Here is a 12,126-nt window from a genome sequence, read left to right as displayed (position 1 = left end):
TTTGGATAAAATCTGAAGGAGTAATATCCAAAAATGTGTTTTATATAAGTTGGCCTCCTGGTGCTACTAAAGTGTGTGCAAAATGTCATGGAAATTGCATGCTGTGTCTCATAATTTGAGGCATTTTGTTCAAAACGGAGCACTCCTGCAAACTTTGGAAGCCATTTTTAGCCAATCAGGTGTTTTGTTTGATGACTATAGAGATACTGTGTACCGATTTGCGTGACGTTTGGACAAAATCTATAGGAGTACTGTCAAAAAAATTGTTTTGCAAAAAGCGGCCTCCTGGTGGCGCTATAACAGGCCCATGTGAAAAGATTTGGGGCAGAGGTTCTGAATTGGCATCCAGGGAGTGTGTGTGCACAGTTTCACTGCGATCAAGCCAACGGAGCCAGAGATTAGCTGGTCACAGACGGACGGACAGACGGACGGACAGACGGGGTGCAAAACATACTCTCTCGCCATGCCTTACGGCCTGGCGGAGACAATAATAACAACAACAATAGTAATAATAATAATAATAACAACAATAATAATACCATGAACAGAGGGTAATAAGAATAGAATGAGAATAAGAAACGTTATTTGTATATCACCTTTCATGCAAAATGCGTGAAAATGCTGCTCAAAATGATTTATTTTAAAAAGAAGGGGCAAAAACTGGAAACAGATTAAAAGGAAATAAACAAGAAAAAACTAAATTGCCAGTTATAGAAGCGGCTAGCACCGCTTAAAAATAAAACTAGAACATTTTAAACGAATACACAGCCACAATTCTTAAAGCACATAATCAATTAATACGAAAGGTTAATCAACTAATGTGAACGTTCCATGGGGAAAAAAATGAAATAAAACACCTGACATAGTCTCCCCTTAAACTAAATAAATGAAAATACGAACATAAATTGTAATGTAACGGTGCATATTGGGTAGAAAGTTCCTTCACTTTGTGGGCCGCCCAGCCCCAAAACTGGAACGAAGCCGGTTACCGTAATTACCAGCGGCCACCAAGGCCTTAAAAACAAGGCTCCAAACATCCCAAAACAAACTAGTAAGGCTACTTCTTGGCCTCAATCACAAAACCCATCTAACCCCTGCTCATTTTGCTAGGATTGGATGGCTCAGGGTTGAGGACAGAGTACAGCAACTTGCAATGGGCCTGGTCTTTAAGATACACCACAACATTGGGATCCCCCTGTATTTGTCAAAATACTTCCAAAACGTTAACAAAGTCCACGATCATAACACCAGAGGCAGCTCCACGAATCATGTTCAACCCAGATTTGGCTCAACAAATGAAATGAACTCGTTCTCATGCTATTCAACAAAAATGTGGAATGCCCTACCAAAAGGAGTAAAGGAGTGTAAAACCCTACTCACTTTCAAAACTGCCCTAAAGATACACCTTCCAGGAGGCTGCAATTCGAAAATGGCCCCCTGTCTAAGTCTTAACCTACCCCCCCCCCCCCCAATCACGAGTGACGGGTCGGTCTACGGATCTGAGTATTGACGGGCGGGGCGGGCGCGGGTTCTCAAAATTGGACCTGTGCAGGACTCTGCTGTAAGCTGATTGTATGACGTTCTGTATAGTAGTGTGTATATCTGTCTGTCTCTTATATGTCATCATGATTTGTGTGCATGGGGATCTCATCTTAAACAAGCTCAGTGCTTAATGAGTCTTCCAGTTTAGTAGACCTTGTATTGTGAATTTGTACTTCCATGTACTGTTGTTCTCATGTCTTACTAAATAAAGTACATCAATCTATCAATCAAGCGCAGTCCAAAATTACCGTAAGGGTCGTAAGATGGGGGGCCTCTCTCTACGCCTCTCTCTCTCTCTCTCTCTCTCTCTCTCTGTGAACAGGAATAACAGCTGTAAGAAATATCTCAACTACAACTTCCACAGAGACTGTGTCCTGTGTTGGAGGAGAGGGCAAAACATTATTCCATAATGTTTATTTTAGTTTATTTAACTTAATGTGATATTTGCTTCATGTCTCATATAGAGTTAAATGTACACATGACTCTAACTAATGCATGTGTTAATGTGCATGTTTATGTATGTGTCCCTCTTTGGTTTTCAACATGAAACTATCACAATAATCACCCCTCATTGGCCTCAATACAGGTTAAAGTCACATCTATTTTATTTCATACACAAAGTGAATTAAGGGAGAATGAAATATAACAGTCAACATAAATGATCTTGCCAGTGAGGGTCTTGACAAAGATCTGCATGTTTGAGTCGTGAGAAAGTATATCTGTCATCTTCTTCACATAAACCTCCACAATGTTCTGCGACTGCGTGGAGGAGAGGGAAGAAAATACTAGAAAAAGTGCTCCTCGGAGCACAGGTCTCCGCCAGGTCAGGTAGGTTATTGTGGTATATAGTTGAATTAAATCTTTATTTAGTTTGAAAGACCCCTCGTGTTTAGGTTCAAAGTGACACTTAACACTGGATGTTCAGCAAACAACATTTTCAAGACATGAACATAAACAAAACCATATAAGAAACAGGAGAATGTAGAGCATCTGTTTGGCAAAGTAAAAATACCCAACTTGTTTTGGTACAAATGGGTAACAAAGCAAAATGGCACAAAAGGGAAGAGACCAAGGCACTCTTGTGGAAAATCTAAAAAGCCTTTAGAAGTCTGGCTAATGCATGGCAAGAATAAAAAAAATACACGTGTGTTGCGGAAACTTTGCCTTCGTCACCCTGATGAAGGCAGTGTTGGTCTCTTCCCTTTTTTTGCCTTTGAGGTCATTTTACTTCTCTTTTCCTTTTTTGCCCTTGTTCTCTGAGCCAAAACCACTGTATGTGATTGCACAATGATTGTATGTGTGAGATATGCTACTGTACAACATGCTCCAATTGTGTATAAGAAAAACTAAACAGCATAGGATGCCAGAATAGGAGGAAGGATTATATGCAGGAGGTAATTTGCATACATATGCGAGGGGACTTAAATTAATCTGGTTGTGTCTGTGCGTGCGTGTGTGCGTGCGTGCGTGTGTGCGTGCGTGCGTGCGTGTGCAGTTGGTGTCCATCCTGTCATTAGGTCTCATTCCAAAGTAAACCATTCAGACCTCACTGGGAAATCTAATGGGTTGCATCACTCACAGGTCAGAGGTCACACAGGTTAGTGACATCACAGTTTTAAGACAGACTGGTTGTATTTTGTTCATTTTATTTCATTTAAAGGGACTTTAAGGGCCACATTTAGAAGAACATGTACATTTGTCACTGTATTTGTCACATGTATTTATATGAACTTTACTGTAATTCAGAACTAATTTAATTCTCCAAAACACTGAAATGCTAACATGTAACATGTAGAGCATTAGGTTCTCAAAGTGGGGTCCTGTAACCCCCTGGGGGTTCACAATCATTTTAATCACTTATAGGCTACGTTGGCAATTCAAAAATAGCAGATCTACAAGCTCACAGCGCGTCACTTCGTGCCATGCTGTGAACTTGTAGATCTGCTATTTTGGAAAAACTGTGAAAATATGTGCAAATCTTTAAATATATATATTTCAAATCATTTTTTAACTCAAATCTTTGCTTCCGGGGGTCCCTGGCACAAATTATTTTTGAGATGCACAGATACACATCATTTTGGGGGTCCTTGACTTGAATAAAGTTTGAGAACCACTGATGTAGACAGTTTAACCCATTGAAACCGGGAACACATCTGTGTGTAACCACTTTCAATCTCTTCCTCCTCCCAGATGTTCTTACATCAGTGTGTGGTATATTAGCCCATATGGCTTGTAGTTATTGAACAGTATGCAAGTAAAAATCAGATAGAATTAAAGTCAGAAGAATAATGTGTTGTTGACTCAGACCCAGCCTGGCATCTGCCCTGGTGTGAAGTGTGATTTACATCTCCATTGAAAACCTGAGACATCATGTCTGGCATTTGTCTCCACTCCCTTCCTTCGGGCACTTGCAGATCAAATCAACAGCTGTTCATTGATCTTCAGCTGGTGGGGGGATTCTCCCCCACCCCACATGAACTGCCTGCATTCTAATGTCAGCTACCTACAGTATAAAGAGTGACTAGTTAGAGAGTACTGTTGTCACACGCCGTGAGGCTGCTGGGGAAGGACAGGGGCTCTGCCCCTGGATGATATGATGCTGTTTGTTTGTTGCTGAATAAACCAATAAATGAACATGGAACCTGGGTCCGGACGTCTCTCTTTCTCTCCTCTACTTTATTACAATCTACCAGCCTGGTAGCCCGCAGTTTACTGCCTCAACTTACACCACAAGTGTAAAAAACATTGGCGTCACCTTAGATTCCAATTTCAAATTCTATAAACAGGTTATAGCACCGTGGTCAGGACCAGCTGTTTGGTTAAGGTCAAGGCCTATCTCTCTCCCCAGAGATCTAGAGAGGGTTCTACATGCCTTCATCTCTTCTAGACTCCACTATTGCAACTCCCTGTACGTTGGTATAGATCAGTCGTTGCTTAGGTGCCTGCAGCTCATCAAGAACGCCGCTGCTCGCCTCCTTACCGGCACAAAGAGCCGGGATCACATAACTCTGGTTCTGGCCTCTGTACATTGGCTCCCTGTGCGCTTTAGAATCGATTTTAAGCTTTTCGTGTTTGTTTTTAAAGTTAAAAAGGGTCTGGTCAAGATGATACCCCACCCAGAGCTTTAAGGTCAGTGACCATCTTCCCATTCCCCCCTGTCCTCCTCATTTTCTCCTCTGTCCTCCATCTGTACCTCCCTCTCTCCTTGGCCATGTCTGACCTTCTTCTTGGTCAGGTCTGGCACAGCATACACGTCCTCAGACATTCTATCGTAGCTCATTTTACAACTAAGCCGTCGTGCAGCTTTTTTGGGAAAACAGAAGTCACAAAAGAGGAAGATTAACGATGAATGAGAATAGTGAAGTCGTTGAGTCTATCACTTCCCATCAACCTGTCATATTGGTAAATAACGTGACACTCTCTCTATCCTTTACTGTTTTAAGGAGGTTAGAGATAATGGCAGTGGTGGAAAAAGTACTCTGATATTTTACTTAAGTAAAAGTATCGTTACTGCTATGTAGAAATAAAGTAAAAGTCCGGAATTCAAAATTGACTTGAGTATAAGGTACAAAAGTATTGGTATCAAATGTACTTAAAGTACCAAAAGTAAAAGTACTCATTATGCAGGAGGTGCCATTTGAAGTTTTCAAATGTATAAAAATCCTTTGAAAATAGCAGATCTACAAGCTCACAATGCATCGCGTTGTGAGCTTGTAGATAGGCTCTTTTTAAATGGCCGAAGTATAGGTCTGAAGTGGTTTTGTAATAATAATCTAAATCTAATAAGTAACTAGAAACTAAAGTTTTCAAATAATTGTTGGGTAAAGCACAATATTTGCCTCTGAGATGTAGTGGAGTATAAGTAAAAGTACAGAAAATTGGAAATACTCCAGTAAAGTAAATATACCTCATAATTGTACTTAAGTACAGTACTGTATTCAACTAGATTAGACACAGGGAGCCAAAATTGTTAAATGAATTGAGGTCGGGGCCACAGGCCTATGTAAACAAAATAAATAACCAAATGTTCATGGTTAACCGTTTAACCGGTAACTGTTAAGAAATCTGTAACCAAACGGTTAAATGGTTAATATTTATTGTCTCCGCCAGGCCGAAAGGCATGGCGAGAGAGTATGTTTGCCCCTGTCTGCCGTCCGTCCATCCGTCCTTTTTCATTTAATTGTTAGTGCGTGCTTGTTAGTTGTTAGTTTTTCACTTCCTCAATTATGACGTACATTCTGTGGTAAAGAGCCTATTGGTTGATCTGCAGTGCGTATGTTTTTGTGCCTCATGAATATGCATTTATGTACACAGTATAAGTGTGGACACAACTACAGACTAGAACAGACAGCAGCTCAGAGAACACAGTTTGACACAGATATTGGACAAAAGTGATTAACGTGATTGCATTATTATTTTGAAAAATATTATAAAATAATACAATTATTAACATAAACTTTATTAACTTGAGTTACTTTTGTGTTGGAGGATCGTTCCTTAAGATGTCTACGGACATTTCTGGCAAGCCAGCCAGAAAAAAGAGAGAGAGGGACGATGGACGGGTCAGGGAGGTGAATGAAGAGGAGGATGAACATGACTACGTTAATGAAAGACCACGCCGACGCTCCGGCTCACAGGAGACTCAACAGGAGACTCAACAGGAGACTCAAAAGGAGACTCAACAGGAGACTCAACAGGAGACTCAACGAGATCTAGGTACACAGTAAAATACTTACTCTTTCTGCTCACAACATTACTGATTACATGATGCACATTAAAGAATATACAGTAGGATCCTACATCAATGTACAGGGAGGTGTGTACTGATTACTGTGGTTCTCAAAGCTTTTCATGTCAAAGAGCCCCAAATTAATATGCATTTGGTTTTGGATCCCCATCTGAAAATATTTGGGGTTTGAGACCCCGCCTATTCAAGATTTATGTTGCTAAAATGCTTAAAAAAGTATTCCAAAATGTTTTCATTTTTCAAGATTTTGTGAAAATAGCTGATGTATATAAGGTTAAAGTGGTTAAACTTATTTTGATGCTATATTCACTTATTTTGCTGGGCACCCCGCTGGAACCCCATCAAGGACCCCTGGCGGTCCCTGGACCTCACTTTGAGAACCACTGCATTTTTGAGAAAGCCACAATTGCACGTTGAAGACATGCTCATTCAACTATACATTATTGTACATAAGACATAATAACATTTCTGCAGAAATAACCTGTATAATATTATTCACTCTGTGTTGTTTGAAATGAAACATGGAAGCTGATCATATTAAAGTTATAAAGTGTATTGTACTAATATCTGTGTTTGAAATGAAACATGGAAGCAGATCATATTAAAGTTGTACACTGTATTGTACTAATATCCTGCAGTTATCCAGAGAGCCATCGTCAGAGCGTGTGCAGTGTGCCTTACGCTGCTGTTTCTCCTAATGGCAGTGAGAACCGTACACAAGGCAATGGACTGTGACGAGGACAAAGGTCTGAATCAAGCTCTTATAACAGTAACAACTGTGTTTATCTTCAGCTTTTGGCCCTCTGTTTGCAGAATAAATATTACATTGTGTATTACTATTGATAATTTAATTGTTATCGGGTGATATAGAGGTAGAAAATCTGAGTAAACTCATTGCTGGTGTATGACAACTATCATGGAACAACAATGTAAAAAATATATTTATAACAAAAACTACACATCTACATCATTATATGTTAGAAATAGAAATAGTATAGATGGCTGTTACTTGGAATACTCTGGGTTCTAATTTGGGGGAAGGTGAATTAGCATGAAGCGGGCTTGATGCATAATAGCAAATTGACCATTTCTGGTGGGAAAAGTGGTGTGTTTTTCACCGCATGCATGTGTTGGCCGTGCAAATGTGTGGGAGGAGACTGAGAGGTGCAGTTGACGGTGTGTCATTTGCAGTTCAGCAGCGCACAGCAAAGGACTGTGACATTTCTCATGGACAGTTAAGCACGGACAAAACCAGAGACTTCCATGAGGATCTCAGCTGCCACGCAAATTACTGTGCCTCATGGCAGTTCAAGTTACCCCAAAATGGGGCCTTCTGTCTCATTGTCAAAATCAGAACAATGTTGTAAATGTAAAGCTCATCAGTTTGTTGATTCTTCTTCTTACAGATATGATGCTGGTTAAAGAGAGGAACAACCTGACTGAAGAAAACGACCAGTTGAAGATCAGTTTTGAGCAGTTACAGATCAGTCATAGCAACCTGACGGAACAGAAGCAACTGTTAGAGACTAGTTTCAAGCAGTTACAAATCAGATATAAGAACCTTACTGAAGACCCAGATGCCCTGAAGAGGATTATTTGTAGTCAGTGGAACATCACTGTTTTTCTTCATTGTTATATCATTGTTTATCATTAATCTAAATGGACAAAAAACAACACCACACACACACACACACACACACACACACACACACACACACACACACACACACACACACACACACACACACACACACACACACACACACACACACACAAAGAAAAAAAAAAGGAAAGAAACAGTTGCTAACATGCTTTTGTTTTTGTTAGGATTACAAGGCTTTACATTTGCTGGTGGTCTGTGTTACTACATCTCTACTGAGACGAAAAACTGGGACCAGAGCAGACAGTGGTGTAGAGACAACCAATCAGACCTGATGGTCACAAAGAGCAAAGAAAAACGGGTATAAAGTGTGTGTGTGTGTGTGTGTGTGTGTGTGTGTGTGTGTGTGTGTGTGTGTGCACGTGCGTGCGTGCGTGCATGTGTGTGTGCACGTGCGTGCGTGCGTGCGTGCGTGCATGTGTGTGTGTGTGTGCGTGCTGCACATATTCCACTTCATGGAGAAACAAATCATCTATTGTACAGTTTGTACTTCAATAACCAGAAGCTTTTCTATCCAGGACTTTGTTAACGGTTTAAACCAGAAAGTGTGGCTGGGTCTGACTGACAGAGACCAGGAAGGAGTCTGGAAGTGGTTGGATGGAACAACACTGACCACACCAACGTAAGACTTATCCTCGTGTTTATTTCAACAAACTTTTAAGCACACTTCACATATTTTCTCTTTTTCTGCATTTTTCTAAATGGTGTTAAATGCTATAATAATATGACAATGTACCACACACTGTCACTGAGACAATGTTGTCTATTTCACTATCCAGATATTTCATGTAATGATTAGAAACCAAAATATTTAGAGTTAAAAAAACATTGTTGTAAAGTTATTCCTACTTCTTCAGGTTTTGGAACTTTCCGGAGCCTAATGACGCTGGTGGTAACGAAGACTGTGCTGAGACTTATCGTGAAGGATGGACTGACAGATCATGTGGTGTTTCAACTAATCGGTTTATCTGTGAACGAGTTATCTAGTGAAAACATCACTTTCACAATGTAGCTTGTGTGTTGGTACAACTACATGATGACAGTTTGTCTGTTTGATTTGGTGTGTCTGCCTTGCAATTCTACCCAATATATACTGTATGCATTAAATTACAATATATTCATCTTTTCATTATTAAGTTAAGAGAAGCCCATATAATGGGAATATCATTCATCTAAAAGCCATCTGTTGCATTTAATAACATGTTCATATTAATAAAGTGTGTTGGAACTGGGTTTGGTCCAAGTCAGTTTGTTAAAACAGTGAGCATTGACACGCAATAGTAAAAGTATACATGAACTCAAATGATTGATCCCAGTGCAATTTAGCAGTTATATCTCAACATAAATATTGCCCTACAGTACTTGATCATAGTACAGCGTCAGAATAAAGTATCAAAAGCAGCAGATCCACAAGCTCGAAACGCAAAGCAATGCGACGCGTTTTGAGCTTGTAGATCTGCTGCTTTTGATATTTTTGAATTTTAATCCTGAAAAGTAACAGTTTTGGATATAATGGTCGGTTTCCACCCGACAGAGATGAAATTTAACTGCCTGATCATTATCATCCCTTGAATGGTTTTAAATGGCCATATGAAAGTCTAATCTACATGTGTGTTCATTGGAGCACCGAGCCAAGCCTGCATCGCTGGCAGGAATGGAACCCTGGTCTCTGAAGAGTACTGTACCTCAGTATCTGACATTATGGTGCAATTTGGAGGTCAAAAGGTCAATGATCCTGAGGTCATCCTTATTAGCAGTGGTGGGAAAAGTACTACTTTTTTTTTTACTAAGTAAAAGTATCAATACTGCAATGTAGAAATACTCTGTTACAAGTAAAAGTCCAGAATAAAAAAAATACTTGAGTAAAAGTATGAAAGTATTGCCCAGAGGAAAAATCTGCTTCTCATTTTAATCTCAGATGCTTCTCTTGAGCAACCAGCTTTTATTTCTCATTTGAAGATCATTTAAAGATCACCTATGTCTTTTTATGGCTCCTAACTTGAATACTAGGAGACGAGACGAGACATAGGCGAGACAGGGGTATATTACATTAGAGCTGTATTTGAGAGATAAGCTAGATACAATAAGAGCTGTATTTGAGAGATAAATGAGACATAGGCGAGATACATTAAGAGCTGTATTTGAGAGATACATGAGACATAGGCGAGATACATTAAGAGCTGTCCCTGAGCAAGACTCTTAACCCCAATTGCTCACAGGTTCTCATTGGAAACAAGACCGCAAGGACTTTCATGAACGACCTGTTAAAAGGAATTATCCTTATCCTTATAGCTGTATTTGAGAGCTACATGAGACATAGGTGAGATCTCCCTATTGGCTTTGTTAAGTCTCTTTAGCTTCTCATTGAGACATACATTAGCAATAATTGAGATTTAATTTCCCATTTCTCACTGAGGTATAAATGAGCCATACCTTTCTCACATTGAGCTTTAAAGGAGAAACAGTGAACATGCTAATAAATATAAAATCATTAATTTATTTTTAAATGTAAAATAAAAAAACAGCTTCAATTGTGGCAAAAACAAATTTATTCAAGTATCCATCCACAAACAATGCATCACATTATATGAAAAACTGTTGAGTATTCTTGGTGCGTGCAAGAAGGTTTGAATGTAAGACAGACAACAACGTTGGAGAAAGTAGATCTGGAGTTTATTGCAGACGAAGGTTTACACAGCAAACATGGTTATTAACGATAGGACATGTCAAGCTCCTAGATGATCATGAGTCACAGTAACATTATTTCACAACACTTGGAAGACAGATGATATGGCTGCCCTTTCATCTTGACTCTATACAGAGCTATTTAAGACACCATCTGACCAGTACGAATATCTCCTTTACCTAATCGTATCCACTGACAACCTGTTGTGTTAGGTCTCGGCTCGCCCAGCACCCCCCTTGAGATACAGCCCTCCTAATGCCTAAGAAGGTCCTGTCCGCACAGCCGACCTGTAACCTAACCCACAGCCCTAACCCTAATGACCTTACGACTAGTCCCATGATGTGATCAGATTTGAGCTGACTCATTTATTTATATATAAAAAAAACCAAAATGTATTGGCATCAAAATGTAAATAAAAGTTGAAAGGACCACTTCACCACTTTTCATACAATTGGTACTCACTAATGTTCATGATAAAATACTACCATTTTTTCCTACTCTGTCTGTGTCTCATAGGAGGGCTGTGGGTAGTTCTGAAACCCATCCACCAGTGACATCATCGTTTGGCAGTTTTTTTTTATTAAACAAGATATTTTAAAAACATATTTAGATTTGTATTATCGTGAATTGATGATGTCACTGGTGGACAGGTTTCTGAACTGCCCACATCCCTCCTATGAGACAGACCGAGTAGGAAAAAAAGGGCAGTATTTTATCATGAACATTAGTGAGGACCAATTTTATGAAAGCAGGTTGAAAAGTGGTCCTTTAAGTGCAAAAGTGCATCATCTTTAACATATTACCACAACCAAAACAGTAGTTCTGCTGCCAAAAACACTGGGGTACCTAGTCCTTTGCAGCACGGCTTCGGCACTTATTGGTCATGGCTTTCTTCAAGCCCTCTGCAGTGAAAACATTTGTCCATGATGCCAGAGAGGAACACCGCAAGACGTAGTCTGCAGACAGAGAAGATGACATGACACAAGTCAGTCAACATGGGTTTCCCCCGGTTAAATATATACATTGTAAAGACTATGACTCTCTACAGACTGAGCACAGCATAGCCACAGACGAGGCCAACCTGGTTCAGAGTGTACTGTACGTCCCACCAGCGCAACATGTTGAAACCTGCATTTCTTTACTGCACAAAGGCAGCCAAATTCCCCAATGATAATGTATTGGTGACATCATAAATTGAGAATATAATTTACAAAACCAAGATTTGTCAAGGATCAAGTATATTTATATGTCCCAAGCTTGGGCCTTTTACAGCAGATAATAAAAGCCCTAAAAACACAATACAGTAAGACAGACATGTGTATACATTGTCACAAGATACCCCGAGATATATATCTATAAGTGGTTACCAACTCCGCGTGCTGTGCTACGAGCTTGTAGGTCTAAATGGGTTAAATCTAAAGAAAACATACCTCATCAACAGGTCGGCAGGCCTGTGTAGAAGAGGCTGGAGGGTATGGCTGTAGATCGGGG

The 12,126-nt window shown here is 39.8% G+C and overlaps 1 protein-coding gene across 1 annotated transcript; it reads left to right on the top strand.

Annotated features, from left to right (window-relative positions):
• Nucleotides 1-3,086: 3,086 nt before the first annotated feature.
• LOC308080319 (uncharacterized protein) lies at nt 3,087-9,175 on the top strand. The gene is made up of 7 exons (XM_080422127.1): nt 3,087-3,139; nt 6,031-6,258; nt 6,928-7,035; nt 7,696-7,890; nt 8,117-8,250; nt 8,468-8,571; nt 8,807-9,175. Exons 2-7 carry the CDS (start codon nt 6,045-6,047, stop codon nt 8,934-8,936), a joined length of 885 nt encoding a protein of 294 aa, XP_080278253.1. The 5' UTR covers nt 3,087-3,139; nt 6,031-6,044; the 3' UTR covers nt 8,937-9,175.
• Nucleotides 9,176-12,126: the final 2,951 nt, after the last annotated feature.

The sequence above is a fragment of the Gymnoscopelus braueri genome, assembly GCF_963280865.1.
Source record: "Gymnoscopelus braueri genome assembly, chromosome: 24".
Taxonomy (NCBI): Eukaryota; Metazoa; Chordata; class Actinopteri; order Myctophiformes; family Myctophidae; genus Gymnoscopelus; species Gymnoscopelus braueri.
This window is presented reverse-complemented; position numbering and strand designations above follow the sequence as displayed.